Source organism: Sceloporus undulatus, chromosome 5 (genome assembly GCF_019175285.1).
Source record: "Sceloporus undulatus isolate JIND9_A2432 ecotype Alabama chromosome 5, SceUnd_v1.1, whole genome shotgun sequence".
Lineage (NCBI taxonomy): Eukaryota > Metazoa > Chordata > Lepidosauria > Squamata > Phrynosomatidae > Sceloporus > Sceloporus undulatus.
In genome coordinates, this window is record NC_056526.1 from 33,229,799 (window position 1) to 33,247,339 (window position 17,541).

General features: G+C 40.6%; 1 protein-coding gene across 3 annotated transcripts; it reads right to left on the bottom strand.

The window, feature by feature from the left end:
• Positions 1 to 1,898: 1,898 nt before the first annotated feature.
• On the bottom strand, positions 1,899 to 16,923 carry IFT27 (intraflagellar transport 27). Of its 3 annotated transcripts, none has more exons than XM_042470424.1 (8): positions 16,660 to 16,923; positions 14,660 to 14,781; positions 11,906 to 11,985; positions 10,778 to 10,837; positions 8,121 to 8,180; positions 6,727 to 6,844; positions 5,955 to 6,064; positions 1,899 to 5,749 (listed from the first exon to the last, which is right to left on the bottom strand). In XM_042470424.1, exons 3-8 carry the CDS (start codon positions 11,948 to 11,950, stop codon positions 5,651 to 5,653), a joined length of 492 nt encoding a protein of 163 aa, XP_042326358.1. In that variant the 5' UTR covers positions 11,951 to 11,985; positions 14,660 to 14,781; positions 16,660 to 16,923; the 3' UTR covers positions 1,899 to 5,650. The 3 variants fall into 3 exon arrangements, with proteins under 3 accessions (XP_042326358.1, XP_042326359.1, XP_042326357.1); XM_042470425.1 differs by lacking the exon at positions 16,660 to 16,923 and adding an exon at positions 14,893 to 14,911; XM_042470423.1 differs by lacking the exon at positions 14,660 to 14,781 and having other exon boundaries at positions 16,660 to 16,922.
• Positions 16,924 to 17,541: the final 618 nt, after the last annotated feature.

The following is a 17,541-nucleotide window of genomic DNA, read 5'->3' on the forward strand; positions in this document are numbered from 1 at the left end:
CTTAGTGAACCAATGATAAGGATTGCTCTGATCCTGCTCTTTCCTCTTGCAGAGATTTCTAAAGCATAAAACCATCCCAGATTGTACCATCTTTGTGGGTGCTGTGTGGTTTGAAATTATTTCCAATTTATGACAATCTCATCATGGTGTTTTCTTGGCAGGAACTGTTCAGAGGGGGGTTTGACTTTGCCGTCCTCAGAGGTTGCGAGAGCATGACTTGTCCAAGGTTACTCAATGGGTTTCCTGGGCTGAGTGGGGACTTGAACTATGTTCTCCAGAGTCTCAATAGCTTTCAACTTCATTTTACCAACTGATAATTCCTTCCTCTGAAATGTAGTCTACAGCACCTGGTATTCATTGGCAGTCTCCCATCCAAGTACTGACCCAGAGCTGACCCTGATTAGATTCCAAGATCAAAAGATATCTGGTGCCTTTAAAGTTTACATGTTGCTTGCAAACTGGTACTTAACCACAAAGCTTTGTTTTCATGCTGGACCCATTATCCTTGATTTAATAGAGATAATGGGTTGGAGAGTCAAGTGTGTACATCAAAATAACGATGAAACCCTGTCATTTATATTATGACATTTTAAAAATATCCAATAACCTATATCAACAAGCGTGTTTTTTAAAAGGCGGGGGTAAGCATGGAAGTGAAACATGAGTTAAGTAAAGTCTTTTTATTCATACAGATCCCCCCCTCCCGACACTCAGAACTGTCTGCAGTCTGTTATATACAGTATTGCTCAATCCAAACCAAGTATATCTGAGTTTGGCCTGTAAACTGTAGATTCTGTTCAGAGTTAATAAGTCAGATGACCTTTTGCCAAGAGTAGCTGTAACAAGCTGCAAGAACAAAAAAGTAGCCTCTAGAAGGGTATCCACTATAAGTCTACTCTGCACCTTAGCACAATTATAGAGAAACAACCTGAGTTATGCACTCTGTGCAACACTGAAGGAAATCTTCAGGTTACTTCATAACTAGTAAACTTGTATTTAAACCCCATTTGGTACCATCAAGTTTGGTAAGACAATGCATGTTAGATTGACGTATCCAATTAGTTTGCAGTGTGCCTGAAATAATTGTCGCAAGTAACTGAAAATTTTAGTGGCTCATTGGAGAGCACTAAATGATCTCAGGGCACCTGAATTCAAATCCCATTGCAATCATATCATTTGAATGCCAGTGTGAGCTTCTGTTCCTCTTACAGGAATAAGAGTGACAAATAAGCTAGCTGGAAGCATGAAATAATAATAAAAAAATACATAGCACCTTGCACATTCAGAATGTTACCTATCAGCACCAAAATTCATTATCCTGTATTGGACAAATATTTGGGCCCAGAGCACTACACAGTCAGAATGTTGCTATTTTGCATTTACTTTACACAGCAGAAAATAGATGCACAAAATGCTGGGTACAGAAAATGGAACCTTTGATGTTTTGAGACTAAAGCAGATGAGGAACACCGGGATTTACACACACACACACACACACACACACACACACACACACACACGGAGAGAGACAGAGAGAGAGAGAGAAGCATCAAGCCACAAACAGGGAAGTGTAGAAATCAACACAAATATCTGTCTTTTGTATTTTTATGTAAAGATCCAAACAGTATTCTTTGTAATTAGTTAAGTTTTAATTTTTACTTCACCTAGCTGCTTTGTAATTTTTCTAAGTCTTAGGTTTTGCTGCATCAGGAATCTAAGGCACTGTACAGACGGGCCCTACAGGGCGCCATTGTTACATGCGAGGGGTGGCGCTTCCAGACGCGACTCGCCCCTCGCACGTGACAAGGGCTGGATGCCTAGCGTCCTACGTCCCGGTGTCATTGTGACGCCACTAGTGAGCCATTGGCACACTGCAGCGTCAGAACCGCGCCGCAGAATGCTGCGCGAGGGAGCTGCATGGTTTGTCCGCTGCGGCTCCCTCACACAGCAAACCAGGGTGGTGGGAGACCACCCTTTTTGGGCGGTCTGAATCCTGTCTAAATGTCTGAAAGCCTAGTTCTCTGAACTATCTAGAAACAATTAACAAGTGGTACGCAAATGGAGAGTGCCAGGGTGGTGTAGCAGTTTGAGTGAGTGTTGGACTAGGACTCTGTGACACAGAACTTAGTTATGGAAACCTGTGGGGTGACCTTGGACAAATCACACTCTCTCAGCCTTAGAACAAAGCAATGGCAAACACCCACTGAATAACTCTTGCCAAGAAGGATTTCAGGCGTAGCCTAAGGAACTAGCCTAGCTTCATTGCTGTAGTTACATGGGACAAATTGTTCAGAAGTCTGGGACAGAAATTACCCTTATTTATTTAGAACATACTGTGCTCCAACCATGGCACTGGCAAATGGACTGCAGTGGAACCAGAAGGGGCTGATCCACCATACTCCAGTTTTTTTATGCACCTCCTCAAGCTGGCTCAGGAAGGCTAGGAAAACCTCTGGAAATGGTTTTCTAATGGTGCAGAGAGCTGAAGGGAGGCAGGGATCTGAAGAAAGCTCATCTGCTAATGCCAACAGAATGTTGGATTTTACCTCTGCTAGCCATTTCTTTTGTAGCATTCACTTTCTGGGAAAATTAGTGATGCCTAATTTTCTCCTACTATATATCCAGACTGACTAAAAACATATGTAAACTTATAGCGCTATACAAATAAATGATGATGATGAAATAATACCAGAAAGTCCCAGATTTAGTTCCTGTTCTTTCTGATTTTATTTTGGAGATCAATATAGAAATATTTATTCCAGAATATTTTCTGCAGCTCCAAGTATAATCAGGGAGTTTATATACCAGCTCCTCAGGTCAGTTTATTTTAACCTAATATAAAGCTGCAAAGAACAGGAATAAAATCTTTTCAATTAGTCTGGATGTGGCTTTCCTCTTGTCACAAACTCCATGTTGTTCCTGTTCATACTTCATGTCTTGAGGGAGACTCATAAAACTGACCCCTTCCCCAACTCCTGCTTGACAAAAAGGGTCTGTCACATTCACGCTATCAACACTAGGAAATTTAGATTCATTCTCAGAGACTAGGGCAAAAAGGCAATCCTGGGTTTCATTTTGAAGAAAGGAAGAACACAGCTCCAAGGGAGGAGATACATGATGCTGTGACACGAGAATGAAGCTGCCCCCTCCACTGTTGAGGAGAAAAGAGAAGACTCTCAGATCAGAACAAGAACAGCTAGTGCTGTGAAAGTTAAAACAGCAGCCACTACAGTGAAGTCTGGAACTAGCCTGTCAACACTCAAGCAGACACAAGAATGTGAAGAAACCACTTCAGCCTCACACAAACCTGAAGCTTCTTCAGGACATACATATTAAATTGGAGAAGAAGCAGGATTCCATAATACCTCCCAGCAACTCCTATTTCTGCAAAGGACTAGAAATCCAGAACCTGCAAAAAGTTCTCAAGTGATCCTCCAATGATGTTTTGGGCCACAAGAACTATAGGTCAAGATGACAAGAGGAAACTGACTTTGGTTTTTCCTGTACTGCTGTTGCAGTAGGTTAGTGAAAGTTTTGGTTTTTACTGTGGAGTTTTAGTATTTCTGTTTGATTTAACTGAGCCCTGAAATTCTGTTAATGATGGGAAATATATAAATATTTAAAAACAAATGAAGGTGCTTACACCACGCTATAAGTGATTTATATCTTATATAGGCAAGCAGATGCTACATCAAAGGTACTGCCTACTTCTGGAGGAGAGGAGAGCCATATCTGGGATGAAAGCAGGGAACTTCTGTCTCTATGTATATATGTGAAAGTGCCCAAACGTAGCAAGAGCTGCATAAAAAATGGAAATGCAGCATTTTCCCTTCTGTAAGCATCAGCATTAAAATTCAGCTTTCTTTTAAGATGGGTCCTGAATGGGATTTACTGTATTACAAGTTTCTAGCAAAAGACTGAAGACTTACTAATTCTGCCTTTAATGGATGCCTTTTGGGCACAATTCAGATCTGACCAAACACAGCACCACCTTCACATTTTACCCATTCATTCTGTATGGAATGAGTTCACTCAGTACATTTTCTTCTGCTTTAAAGGGCAGGTTCTACACAAGCTGCTGTATCAATAAAAATTCCTATTCTAAGTAAATATATTTCAGTGTTAAGCAGAAGTTCAATCAATAAGCTTTATCAATAGCAAGTTGTACACCATTTGCCACAAATATCAGTTGCATACATTTTACTGAAACCAATGGGCCCTTGCAAGAACATAATTAACTGGGCAAGTGCAGAAATACCTGGGAGGCCACTTCTCCTGTCACCAGTCAAGGAGACTGCTGACCTATTACTTTTATTATATTCACTCTATCTATATATATTTTTTGGTATCTGTAGATGGTATACTGAAATTTCAACTGGCTTTTTGTAAGTGCATTAAGCTTGCATATGTTGAGATGTGTTAACACAGTTGGAGTTGTGTAGGTTTTATAATGTGATATTTTTAGATTTTATTTTATGTGCTGCATGTTATGACCTGCCCTGAGCCCTTGGGATAAGAAAGAATAAAAATCAGAATAGATAAATATGTTATGACAAGCCTTTCCAGTACACTCTCTCAATTTAGAAGGAGCAAGGGTATTCTCTATCATTTGCACAAGAAATTCTTTGTATATCACAGTTGAGAGATCAGAAGCCCATACGTTTCTACAACGTGACAGTCACCAGTAACATGGATGTTACTTGTCAAAAAAGCAACTTTCTAACTTATACATTTGGTAAACCAATATGGTGTCCAAGAGGATGTTACGCAAACCACTGAAGGCATTTTTAATGCCCCATATCACTTCCTTAAGTGATCTCTGCACCAGCAGAGGGCAGTACATTCCCAAGTAATAAAAGGTAGAAAGAAAAGGCATTGATAGCTAAATAGCTTGCCGAAGTGGGAGAATAAAGAGCCAAATCAAAACAAACCGTTCTGTGAATTCAGGAGCAGAGCTCAATGTTGTAGTGACACTACAACGTTTCAAACAGTGGTAACTACCCCACAGACTAGAGGTAGGTCTCATATGGTTCTCCAGATGTTGTCAGACTGCAACATCCAGCATTCCTCTCCACTGGTTTATGATGGGTAAGGTTGCTGGGAGCTGTGGTCCAACAACAGCTGGAGTGTTGCATGATTCCGACCCCTTCATAGAATTCATTCCTAAAAGGCTTTACCTGAGACCCAAACACAATGTTTTCATTTTTGTTTCTTATTTTTAGTTTATTCTAGAAGAGTATTTAATGTTATTTATTTCTGATAGTTTAGTTGCACCAGAATGGCCAGGCTGTTATTTCGTTTGTAAATGCTGCCTATCAACTTTATACGTTTTATTTCTGGAAATTTCTCACAATATGTATACTATACTTGCTTTCACAATATTTAAACTGTGAAATCATTAAAAACCCACAAACAACACTTCATTTAAAATTGTATGTCACAGAATAGGCAATAACAAACTAAGACTTGGAATGACTGTTGAAAACAACTTCTATAGATTGTTTGCCTTAGAATTACCAGAAAGAAAATGAACATAAGACATAAGGTCTAATTTCTACTCTCTCATGCCATTATCTATGATAACTAAACATTTAATTATTTTCAGGCTCAAGTAAAAAAGTAAGGTATGTGTAATACACTCAGATCCACCTCAAAGCAGTGAGTGAAAAATTTCCACCTTCTCTTTGTACAGTTGGTGGAAGGAATTTGCTAAAATGCGAAAAGGAGTTTGATAGTTTTCCATTTCTTTCTGTAAAGAAAAAAAATACGACAGGGAAGTAAGTGAGAAGGAAAACAAGTTATTTCATCAACACACTACTGCAAGAAACAACCCAAGGAGTTCAAGCCAACAAGATCTGACACTGAGGAAACAGCAGGCTTTAGTTTGCTGTTCTGAATTTCTTGGGTTGGGAGTGCAATTCTTTACCTATACATAATTACATAAAGACACTCACAACTGAAATCTCACAGTACTCTAGACCATTGGTTTCTGCCCATTCTTGTGCTTGTTTTTGCTCCACGACTCGCCTATCAGTTAAATCAGTCTTATTGCCCACCAATACACCTAGGAAAAGAAAACGAAGAGGAAGTATTTTTTAAAAAACTTTTATTTATTTTAGCTCCACAAAGAATACTAACTCAACAACAACAAAAATGTTAAAACAGGGTTAGGATATGAATTAAGAGAAAAACACATATAAAAGTATGCTTAACAGGTAAATCCACTAGGGGAATTGTCCAGCTTGCATTGTCTGATTAACAACAAACACCATAACACAGAGCATGTTAACATGCTACCAAATAAATAAATAAATAATAAGAAATAAATATTTTACAAGTTAATGGATTATATGATTCACAAGGGATATATACTTCCCATGTTTGTTTTAGATGCTGAGGCTGCATCTCCAAAATAATCCAGGTTGATACCACGTTAACTGCTCGGGCTCAATACTATGGAATTTTGGGAATTGTAGTTTTATGAGACATTTAGTTTTATTTGCCAGAGAGCTCTGAGGCCACAACAAACTACATTTCCCAGAATCCCTTAGCACTGAGTCTTGGAAGGTAAAGTGGTGTCAACCTGCATTATTTCTGCAGTGCGGATGCAACCTGAATAAACTGAGAAAAGCCACCTCAACCATTTGAAATTAAGATGCAGTGCTCTGTAATAAATCCTGAATATGAAATACAGCTCAAAATATATAGACTTTCAGAATTTCCTACCTGGTATATGAATTCCACAACTCTGGGTCTTCAATTTTTCTAGCCACTTAGCACAATTATTGAAAGATTGTTCACTGGTTACATCATACACAATACAAATGGCGTTGGGTTGTTCCCACTGTGTAGCAAAGGGAAAAAACTGTAAACCGTATAGAAAAAACTGATGTGGTCAATAGCAAGTACAGTACAAACTCCAGGGACATCAAAGATAGAAGTAAGTAATTTTGGAAGATAAAAGGACATCACAGAACCCAAGCTAAGAATAAAGGAAAGCAATACAAAGGATCCTGTAAACCATTCCCATGGAAATAACCTTAGTATTCAGAGGAAAAGCTACATTTCTGTGTTTCAGCCACACTGCTAATCCAAAACTCTTCAAAGACTAAACACATTAAATAGGTAAACTGGGAATTTATAGTGCCACATTAGCTTGTCCATAATCAGCAAAATATCGTTTTAAAAACCCCTTACAACATAGGGCAGCAATACACCTACTTTGGAGGAGGCTCCACTGAGCTAAGTGGGACTTACTCTGGAATAAATATATAGAAATCTGTCCTGGAAAGTCAATGTAAAGGAAATCTAAAACAGTCCCATATAAAGGTTTTCCTGCACATTCTTACTTGTTTTGCAGAGAACTAGGAAATGCTTTATATGAATGCAGGCTAATGTAATCTACTTAATTATAAATAATATATACATTTCAAGTATATTCCTCAAATCATTCTGTAGATTATAGTGTTCTGTCACCTGTGTATTTGAAATTTACAATGTGAAGATGCACATGCTGGCTCTCTGAATAAACAAGACACAACTAAACTGCGTGAAATGAGTCCAAATACACATTCTTGCTAGCTCAGACTAAGGTCTACAACATCCAACAGTTTTCACAAGGGTCCAAAACACACTGCAGAAATAATCAAGTCTGAGACCACTTTAACTGCCCTGGTTCAGTGCTAGGATTCTGGGAATTCTGGGAACTGTAGTTCTGTGAGACATTTAGCCTTCTCTACCAAAGAGCTCTGGTGCTACAATAAACTACAATTCCCAGGATTCCCTAACACTGACCCAGGGCAGTTAAAGCGGTCTCAAACTGGATTATTTCTGCAGTGAGTTTTGGACCAAGAATCCCAGCAACCAGTAGCTATCAGATGACCAACCCAAAACTGGCCCGTGGACTCCTTAGCTGTAGTCCAACTTTTGTCCTGTGTCCCCCTCCCCCAAATACAAGTTCTTGGGGAACCCACTCCCCCGCCCCATGCTTTCAGTACTATCAAGGAGAAAAGATGATAAAATGATTACTCTTTTTCTTATGAGTGTTTTAATTAGGATGTGAGCATCAAGATTTCTTTTTCCACAGCGCATATCTTGAAATACTTTTATATTATACTTGCCAATTTCTCAAGCATCTCAGTGAAGAATTCTTTGCCTCCTGAGTCAAAGATGAGGAGTTCCTGAAAGCAGAAGCAAAATAAAGTTTAGTCAGAGAGAATCTTCTTCACTAAGCACATATGTTTAAATACCAGATTCCTTCAGACCTGGCAGCAGTCACAAGAAACAAGTGACAACCCTCCCCCAGGTGACTAAAATATTTTCTTCCTCCAAGAAACTCACTCTGTAGAATAATATAGACCTACACAAGTTCACTATCTCATTTTTAAACAATGCAAAGTCCATAACCTACAGTGTTCTTGGAGGCCATATTCAGATTGCAAAACTGTTCTTAGCTGTCCCCCAAACAACTAGCACATTGGTGAATTACCTAATGGTGGTAGCACAGAGCTGCATGGTTGTTGTTGTTGTTGTTATTATTATTATTATTATTATTATTATTATTATTATTATTTTCATTTCTATGCCATCTTTCTCCCAGGAAGGGACCCAAGGCAGCTTACAAGATAAACCCATTTCAAAATACTACAGTAAAATATTTTAAAACAATTAAAGTCATATACAGTCATAAAACAATATAAGGCCGAAAATAGATGGCCCTAAAGGAGGGGTGTCATGTTGCCCCTTTGTACGCTGGATTGGGGCCACAGCAATCACACACTGTGGCCCCAATGCAGCATTTTCTGGGTGTAAAAAGGAGTGACAAAATGCCACTCCTTTTTGCACAAAAAAGCACTTCTTTTGTCGCCGCTGCGGCTCTTTTCCACTTCTGTGGCTTGCAACATCTAATTGCTACGCCACAGTAGCATTCCCACACTGCCTGCCATCTGGGCAGGTGTGTGGTGTGACTCCAGCGTGGGTGCGGAGTTGGAGTGTGCAGCAGGTGGTTGTCACACCCCCACATCGCCCCCAAGGCAGCATATCATGCCCGTGTTTTGTCCCTTAGTTAACATAAAACCCATACAAAAGTTAAAACATAACACCCCCAAATAAGCCACCCTGTCATGACTTTTTTTTAAAAAAAGGCTTGCCTAAATAAAAATGTTTTCACTTGCTTCTGAAAAGCAAGGAGGGAGGGGGGCATGGAAGGACTTTCCAGAAGGTGGTAGCAGCCACTGAGAAGACTCTCTTGTGTCATCACTAGGTAAGCCTGTGATGGTGGCGGGACCGAGAGAAAGCTTTCCCTGGAAGATCTTAGGGCTCTGGTAGGTTCATATGGGGAGATATGATTTCTCAGATAGTCTGGACTTAAGCAGTGTAGAGTTTTATAGGTCATAAAAAGCACTTTGAATTGTGCCCGGTGTTTTGGACCAACTGATGTTTCTGAACAGTTCCCAAAGGCAGCTCCACGTAGAGTGAGTTACAATAGTCCAAAAGGGATGTAATCAAGGCATGTGTCCCTGAAACCAGATCTGACATCTCAAGAAATAAGCACAGCTGGCACACAAGTTTTTTTTAAATGTGCAAACGCACTCCTGGCCACTGCTGAAACCTGGACATTCAGGCTCAGGTTGGAGTCCAGGATCACACCCAAGCAGTGTGCCTGAGATTTCAGGGGGAGTGTAACCCCATCCAACTCAGGCAAAGCCCCAATTCCCTGATCTGCCTTATGACTGACCAGGGGCACCTACTGTATATACTCATGTAGAAGTCTGGAAACTTTAGTCAAAGCTGGGTTGACTTATCCATGGGTCGATGTAAGTACTGCACGTTAACTCATATATATATATATATATATATATATATATATATATATATACATACACACACACACACACACACACACACATATATATACATATACACGCACACATATATAAAGGAACCATCCCCTTTTTCTGAAGAGAGTGGTAAAAGGCAAGAGCTTAGTCCATCCTGGGAGCACTAAAAAGAAGTGTGGATCCTCTCTACTCTCTCATCTATCCAGCCTTTAGGATCAGCACAAATAGTTAATATCTGCTGAAATTTTCTAAGTTCTTTGGCATCATTTCCCTTTGCACCATCCTTTAGATCCTTTGTTACATGCCCCTAAGTTTTACCTTCGACTTATCCATGGTTCGTATCAAAATTCATAACTTTAGTCCCCAAACCTGCCCTCGGCTTATACATGAGTTTGACTTATAGTCGAGTATATACGGTATGTCTTGTCTGGATTAAGTTTCCAATTGTTTGCCCTCATCCAGTCCATTACTGACAGAAGACACTGCTTCAGTACAGAGAGAGCTTTCTTGGAATTAGATGGAGAGATAAAGCTGAGTGTCATCCGCATACTGGTGATACCACACTCCAAAACTTAGTATACTTGAGATAGTGTATGGGTTTTGAAGTTCTTTTTCACTGCCATTAAGCCTCCAGGCCCAAATTCTATTTTCAATATCAACTCACAGTATACACAAAAGGGCACCTGGGATATTAACACCGCTATATTTTTGTTAACCAAATCAATAGGTGACTCAATCACTACAAAGTTCTATAGATAAATCCAGTGACTGAGCTTTTTGCATTGCCAATATTAATGTTCCATATATTAATACTAACACAGAATCCTTGTTGAATACAATTAAACTAATTCAGATAAAGTCACAAAAAAAGACTGAAGGCTCTAGATAGTTTTTTTTAAAACCCCATACACTTCAGTTTAAATGTTAATTGGCCTCACCACACTATCATTTGTCTCTGGAACAGGCACTGTCTTCACCAGCAATTCTACTCCTGTTGTCTGTCAATCAGAATAAGGAAAATATATTAGTCAGAGAAAGACAGTTTATTTCCATACTAACCTTGCTTGGAGCCAACAGAACCCTTTGTATCTTTCAAATCACTTCCACAATATGTCTAAATAACATCTTTTGTTTTGTGAGAGAAATACTCAAAAATCTAAAAGGTGGATGCTTGAGATTGGTTGAGAAACAAAACTATGGCCTGGTACAGATGGGCCCTTTGTAGCGTGCCCATGACATGCTAGGGTTGCAACCCTAGCACGTCATGAGTGCGCTGCAGTTGCGCGGCACCATCCAGATGGTGCGCGCAGCGATGACTTGCCAGCAGTGCAGTGGTCAAACGGGGCTGTGCCACTGGCACGTCATCGCGCCATTGCTGGCGCTTTGGCACAGCGCAAGTGCGCTGCAAAAAGGAGCCACTTCTATGCACTCTTTTTTTGCTGCGCAGCAGTGCCACACAATTTGGCTGCTATGGCGCTTTTGCGGAGCAAGGAGAGACGCCTCCCCAGGGCCTCTTTTTGGCGCTCTGTACCACGCCTGTGCGAGGAAATTACTTGTTCACTGTAATGCAAAGTTTATTTTAAAACAGACTGAAGAGTTGTTCTAGATTCTTTGGATTCTGGTTTATACATTTATTTGAACAATGATTCTTGAAGAGTAGTAGTGTACCCTCTCTCCTCTATTCATATAAGTTAATGCAACAGACTGACTTCAATGTGGAGGCTGTGTATCCAGGTGTCTGACATGAACAATTCTCTTTCAAACTGGACTTCTATATATATATAGACTCCTGAACAGGGTGCATGTTCCATATTTTTTTAAATAAGCTGTGCAAAATGAGACAGAAGATGTTCCTCCATCTGAAAATGACTGGCTGCATAAGTCTATGAACTGGTTGGAGATAAAGGTATTCTTGGCACTTTTCTGTCAGTTTTTTTTTCTAAAATATGTTAAAGACACTTGACACTGATTATAATAACCTGTAACACAATATTAACTTTTAGATTTGCAAAAGGCATGTTGCCTTCTCCCTTTCACAACTGTTGTCATTCAGCTGCATGGCTCACCAGTGTATAGTTTTTTTGAAAATGAGCCCCATCATTACAGAACATCTGGGTCAAGGCACTCTTCCCCACTGTTGAATCACCTGTACAACAAAGAAAGGAAAGAGTTCATTTCATTAAGACAATGTCTTCTTGCCTTAAAAACTTTCCATGCTAAGAACTTATTGGTTTTCTTCCACTGTAATACTACTGTATTTGCAAAAAAATCTGATAAAATGAATGTGGTAAGTAAAGAACAGCTTAATTTGAGGCTTTCTATCCTTGCTGAAATCTAAGTACATAAGTGCTCTGAAAACTGAAAAAGAGCAAAGCCAAGTTAGATTTAAATTTATATGAATATAACTAATGTATACATTTTGTTGTGTAAATGACAGCCATGGGAAGCTTAAGCAATGGGATCACATTGGGAGTAAAAGGTAATTAATTTGTCTCTTTGCTGTATTAAGAAAGTGACTGTGACATGACTTATTCAAGTAATATATTACAACTAACTCCAAAGCTGCCCATTCTTGATTATATCATACATCTAAATAGAGGTGGGTTTTTTTGTCATACAAATCATCAGCCTTCTATGCTCCCTGTCCACAATGAAATCCACATAAATAGCAAGTTCTTGTTCTTGACATAATGTGCTTGGAAATGATGGCATATGCATTGTGCTCATGACAGAGCATCAATTGTCATTAATATTTCCCCAAGAATATAAGTTAATTCTCTCAGCCTGACATGAAATCTTTGGTCAGTTGCAGAAAATTCTCCAAATGTTTTGTGTCAAGAAGAGATAGAAGTGGCTTATGATCTGTTTGCAGAGTAAACATTAAATCAAGGAGGTATGCTTGTCCTCAATCAACCTGGCATTTCCTAGAGGTAATGGACTACACTTCCCATCATGATTTAATATATCTGGAGAACAGCAGGGTAGGGAGGACTGTCCTATTCACATGTTCAGCTCACTGCCAGGGCTACTTTTTCAATTTGCAGCTACTTGTTTCTGTTGGCGTGAATGCTCTTGAGATAAAAGCAATCAGAGTCCAATGTCCTGTGCTTTCAAGTTGATGTAAATACCCTTCTAGTAGAAAGGCTGAAGTATCCATAGATACTAGTATACTTAAGTATCATACTGGGCTAGTATAAGGAATGAAATGAGTATCATTTTGAACTTGTTGACAGCTGCTTGTTGCAGTGAGCCTCAAAATACATTTTCTCTCTCTCACTCAATACGTCTCTGTGGGGCTGTGCTGCCCAGGTAGACACTTTAATAACCCTGAACAATTGCCTGACATCAGTAAGCTCTGTTAACTTTCTGACTGAAGCTACCTTTAAGAACCAGATACCTTGTAGTGTTTTCCAATATCCCAAATGCAGAGGCTGAGATTGTACAAAGGAGCATATTTCATTAAGCATAACCCTACTTGGGTTTTAAAGTATTCTGTTCAGCCTGTCTCCATATGATGCCCTTGTAGTTCCAAACAGTAAAGTATCATCACCAGTATGAAACCATGCCAGCCTGGACACACAATCTAATTTGGGAAGCAGGGGACTGACTTTATTTATTTAGGGTATTTATACCCTGTCCTTCAGCCCTAAAGGCTATCAGAGCGGCTTACAATTATTATTTTTAATTAGACGGTTCCTTGCCCTCAGGCTTACAATCTAAAAGACACGACACAAAAAGAGAAGGGAATGGTGGTGGGGAAGGGGATAAGGTCCAGTGGTTCTTCTCTCCCTCTGAGGCCTGGACCAAGGCAGATGGACTGGAGGGAGGGCTCTCTTTCTTCAGGCTAGCCCTGATTGAGCTGGGCCTGCCTGTTCACTCCCTCACAGGCCGAAGGATGACACTTATCATGGAGGGAGGGCTCTTCTTCTTCAGGCTAGCCCTGATGGAGCTGATTAGTACTTGGATGGGAGTCCAATAGAGAACACCAGGGTTCTCCAGTTAGGGCTGGGATAGAATCCTGACAGATTCTGATTCTATGATACAAAGAAAAACCCTGGAGAGAGAACTTAAATGGACCAGTGGTTTGAGTTGGTATAAATTAGTAGCAGCTTATGCCATCTAGTATCTATAGCTAGAAGAGGCTCAGGAGGTCCCAATAAATAGTATCTTAAAATAACCTTCAAAATGGGATGGTGAATGTTATTAATTTGGATGTTACTCCAGCTAAGAGAATCTACCAGAAGCCTGTCAGCATTAAATATTGTGAAAAATGTGGTTCAAGCTAATATTTTTTTGAAAACTTATTTGTTCAAATGCATTTTGACATAGCTTTGTCAAAAGTAACTGACTTTTAAATCTGCTCTTGGGTTTTGGCATAATCATCATCCCAGCACATGGAATAGTAATAACAGAAGGATTTAGCAACTTCTGATCTAACACCATATCTTGTCTGATCCTGGAAGCTAAATAGGATAGTACTTGGATGGGAGACCACCAATGAATATTAGGTGCTGTAGTATGTATTTCAGAGGAAGTAACTGCCAAAGCCACCTTTGGGTATTCTTTGTCTAAGAAAACCCTATGAAATGGATGGGGTTGCCATACATAAATTGACAGATGATGTGAAGGTGTGTGCACACATACAATCTCACATATTGACAGAGGTAAGACTGGCCTGACTTGTTCATGTTCTTTGTTATAGCTAAATCTATACAAAACTGTGACATCCTGACACTATTGTCTAGCTAGGTGGAAATTTATTTTTTTATACTACATTTGTCATAGCCCAATAACATTCACTTTCCAAAGGTGCTATATACCTAAGTTCTACTTGATATCCATACAAATCTGAGAACTCCTGGATTAGTAGTCCACTCTCCTCCACTTTTTCCCTCTGGTTTACAGGTTTACCATGAGTACTTTGCTTTGGAAAGCAGGGGGCCTGTTTCAAAGGAAAACAGTTTGTCACTGGAGTCAATAATTTAATTATATCACCTTCTTGTTCCGGGCAGTTTGCAGAAGAAACAGCAGCAACTACAAACCTAAAACTCACATCACAAAAACAACTTTCAGGATAAGAATGAGGAAATCAGCGATGTCTGGTCCTCCTGGGGAGTTTATATTTGGCACTGGAAGAAGATTATATTTGACTCCTGAGTGCACCTTCTTGACCTGTTTCTGTGTTTGTTTTTACAGGTCACAAACATTAACCTGACTTGTCTTGCTTTATTGGACAGCTTGGTCATAACCATGCTGACCCAGAAGTAATTCTCACAGATTTCAGTGAGAATGATTTCCTAGTACTGCTTATAGCTTCAGTCTTAGATAGCAAGCTTTTTAGAGATTGCTAAGTTCTATTCTTTATCCCCTTATCTCCCTTTAAGAGTCCGTATGACAGCCATTGTGGTATAGTGGTTTGAGTGTTGGACTATGACTCCGGAGACCAGGGTTTGAATCCCCGCTTGGCCACGGAAACCCACTGGGTGACCTTGAGCTAATCACACTCTCTCAGCCTCAGAGGATGACAAAAGCAAACCACCTCTTGCCAAGAAAATCCCATGATTTAAGTCAGAAACGACTTGAACACACACAATAACCAAGAGTCCATTAGAGCTGTTAAATTGGCTGGAGGGACCTTGCTCTCTGTCTCAGGCTCATTTGGTGGGAACAAGGGAAATAGCCTTCTTGGTGGCTGCTCCCAGACTTTGGAACTTTCTTCCCAGGGAGGCCAGGATGGCCTTCTCCTTCCATCAGCAAGTTAAGACATTTTTATGCTGTTACGCTTTTAGAAACCGACTGGGGTGGGCTTTTGGTTTGCATTTTTTTTGGATTTTGGAATATTTGCATACACATAAATGTGCTATCTTGGACATGGGGCCCAAGTCTAAACATGACATTCACTTAGGTTTCATGTACACCTTGAGTACATAGCCTGAAAGTAATTTTATACACATTACTTTTAATACTTGTGTGCATGAAACAAAGTTTGTGTACACTGAACAAGAAGACAGCAAAGATATTACTATTTCAGCCATCTATGTAGACAATTTTGGACTCAGGAATATTTTGGAATTCTGAATAAGGGAGACTCCATCTTGTTGTGGGCCTTTAAGTTGTTTCCGTCTTATGGCAACCCAAAAGCGAACCTATCCTGGGGTTTTCTTGTCAAGATTTGTTCAGGGGAAGTTCACCACAGCCTTCCCCTGAGGCTGAGAGCATGTGGCTTACGGCTCCAGAATACCCATCCAGCATGAAACTGGTAGGAAGCAGAAGCAAGTGGGTTCATTTGGCTACCTGTCCAGTCATTTTAACCTGGGTTGCCATTTGTTGCTTTTGTTGTGCGCCTTCAAGTCTTATGGTGACCCAAAGGTGACCCTATCATGGGGTTTTCTTGGCAAGATCTGTTCAGAGGAGGTTTGCCATTGCCTTCCCCCTGAGGCTGAGAGAGTGTGACTTGACCAAAGTGGATTTCACAGCTGAGCTGGGAATACAATCCCGGTCTCCAGAGTCGTAGTCCAAGGCTCCAACCACTACAGTGCCACAGTGCCTCTCAGACTCCACCTGCAATAATAATAACAGTACAGTAGTAGTAATAAAAAAACAGTACTAGTAATAATAAAAATAACAATAATACTCCAGCTGCAATATATGTCATTAAAACTGATCCTGGCACACCGTGAACTTGGAAAGTTTTGGACAACTCCCAGAATCCCTCAAACCCCCCCCCCAGAATGGTGGTCTTGTGGGGGACTCTGGGAGTTGTAGTTCTGGGAGTTGTAGTTCCAGGTTGCACAGGTCGGTGGCCAGTTACAGAACTCACCTGCCACGATGCATTTGGCTCTCAGCTTCACCATGGCTCCCCAGGACCCCTCACCATGAAAGAGGGCCACCCTAAGGGCTTGTGTTTCTTCTATGGGGAACAAAGGGGGGGTCAGGGATAGGCAGTAAGACCTAACAGCACCTCCAACTTTGGCCTCTTCGTTGGGCCTAGTGGAAAGGTAAAACGTAAAAGCCTCCCTAGCGTTGCCCTGGCAACAGCACACTGCGCCCCTCCGCCATGATCGTCCTTACATCCCATGCTCCTATTGGTTGCTCCATTCTCCCGCCTCCATTCCCATTGGCTCCCGCTTTTAGCTTCCCCGCCGTCTCCTCGACTCATTGGCTCCCACCGTGTGCCAGTCAAATGAAAGCGGGCTGGTGATTGGATAAGCCTCGCTGTCAAGAGCAAAAAGCGTCCCGCCTCTCCGCGGCTATAATATGGTCCCTTTTCCTCCCACGCCCAACTCTCCTCCCGCCGCAAGCGAACGATGAAGTCATCCGAAGCTACGGTTAGGCTCGCGCCACCTTCTGCCCAGTGATTGATGATGCCCCACGGACATAATTTTATGATTGGCCGGTTGAGGAGGAATGTACCACTGGGATGTAATGATTCCTTTGAGGATTCTCTGGGAGAAAGCTTTGTTTTGTAATTGCAAAATAATGCCCAAGTTTATTTTTGCCTTTTCTATGAGGCTACAACGATTCAGAGGAGAGAATACATTTATTTCCCTCCAGTTCATCCCCCCTCTCCTAATAATGGACCGTCCCATGCCTTTATGCGTTTCCTATATGATTTCCACGGAAGGTTAAATGAGTTTTCTGCGCATGCGCAGATTAACTATCACGCTACACTGCAGAATTAATGCGGTTTGAGACCGTTTTA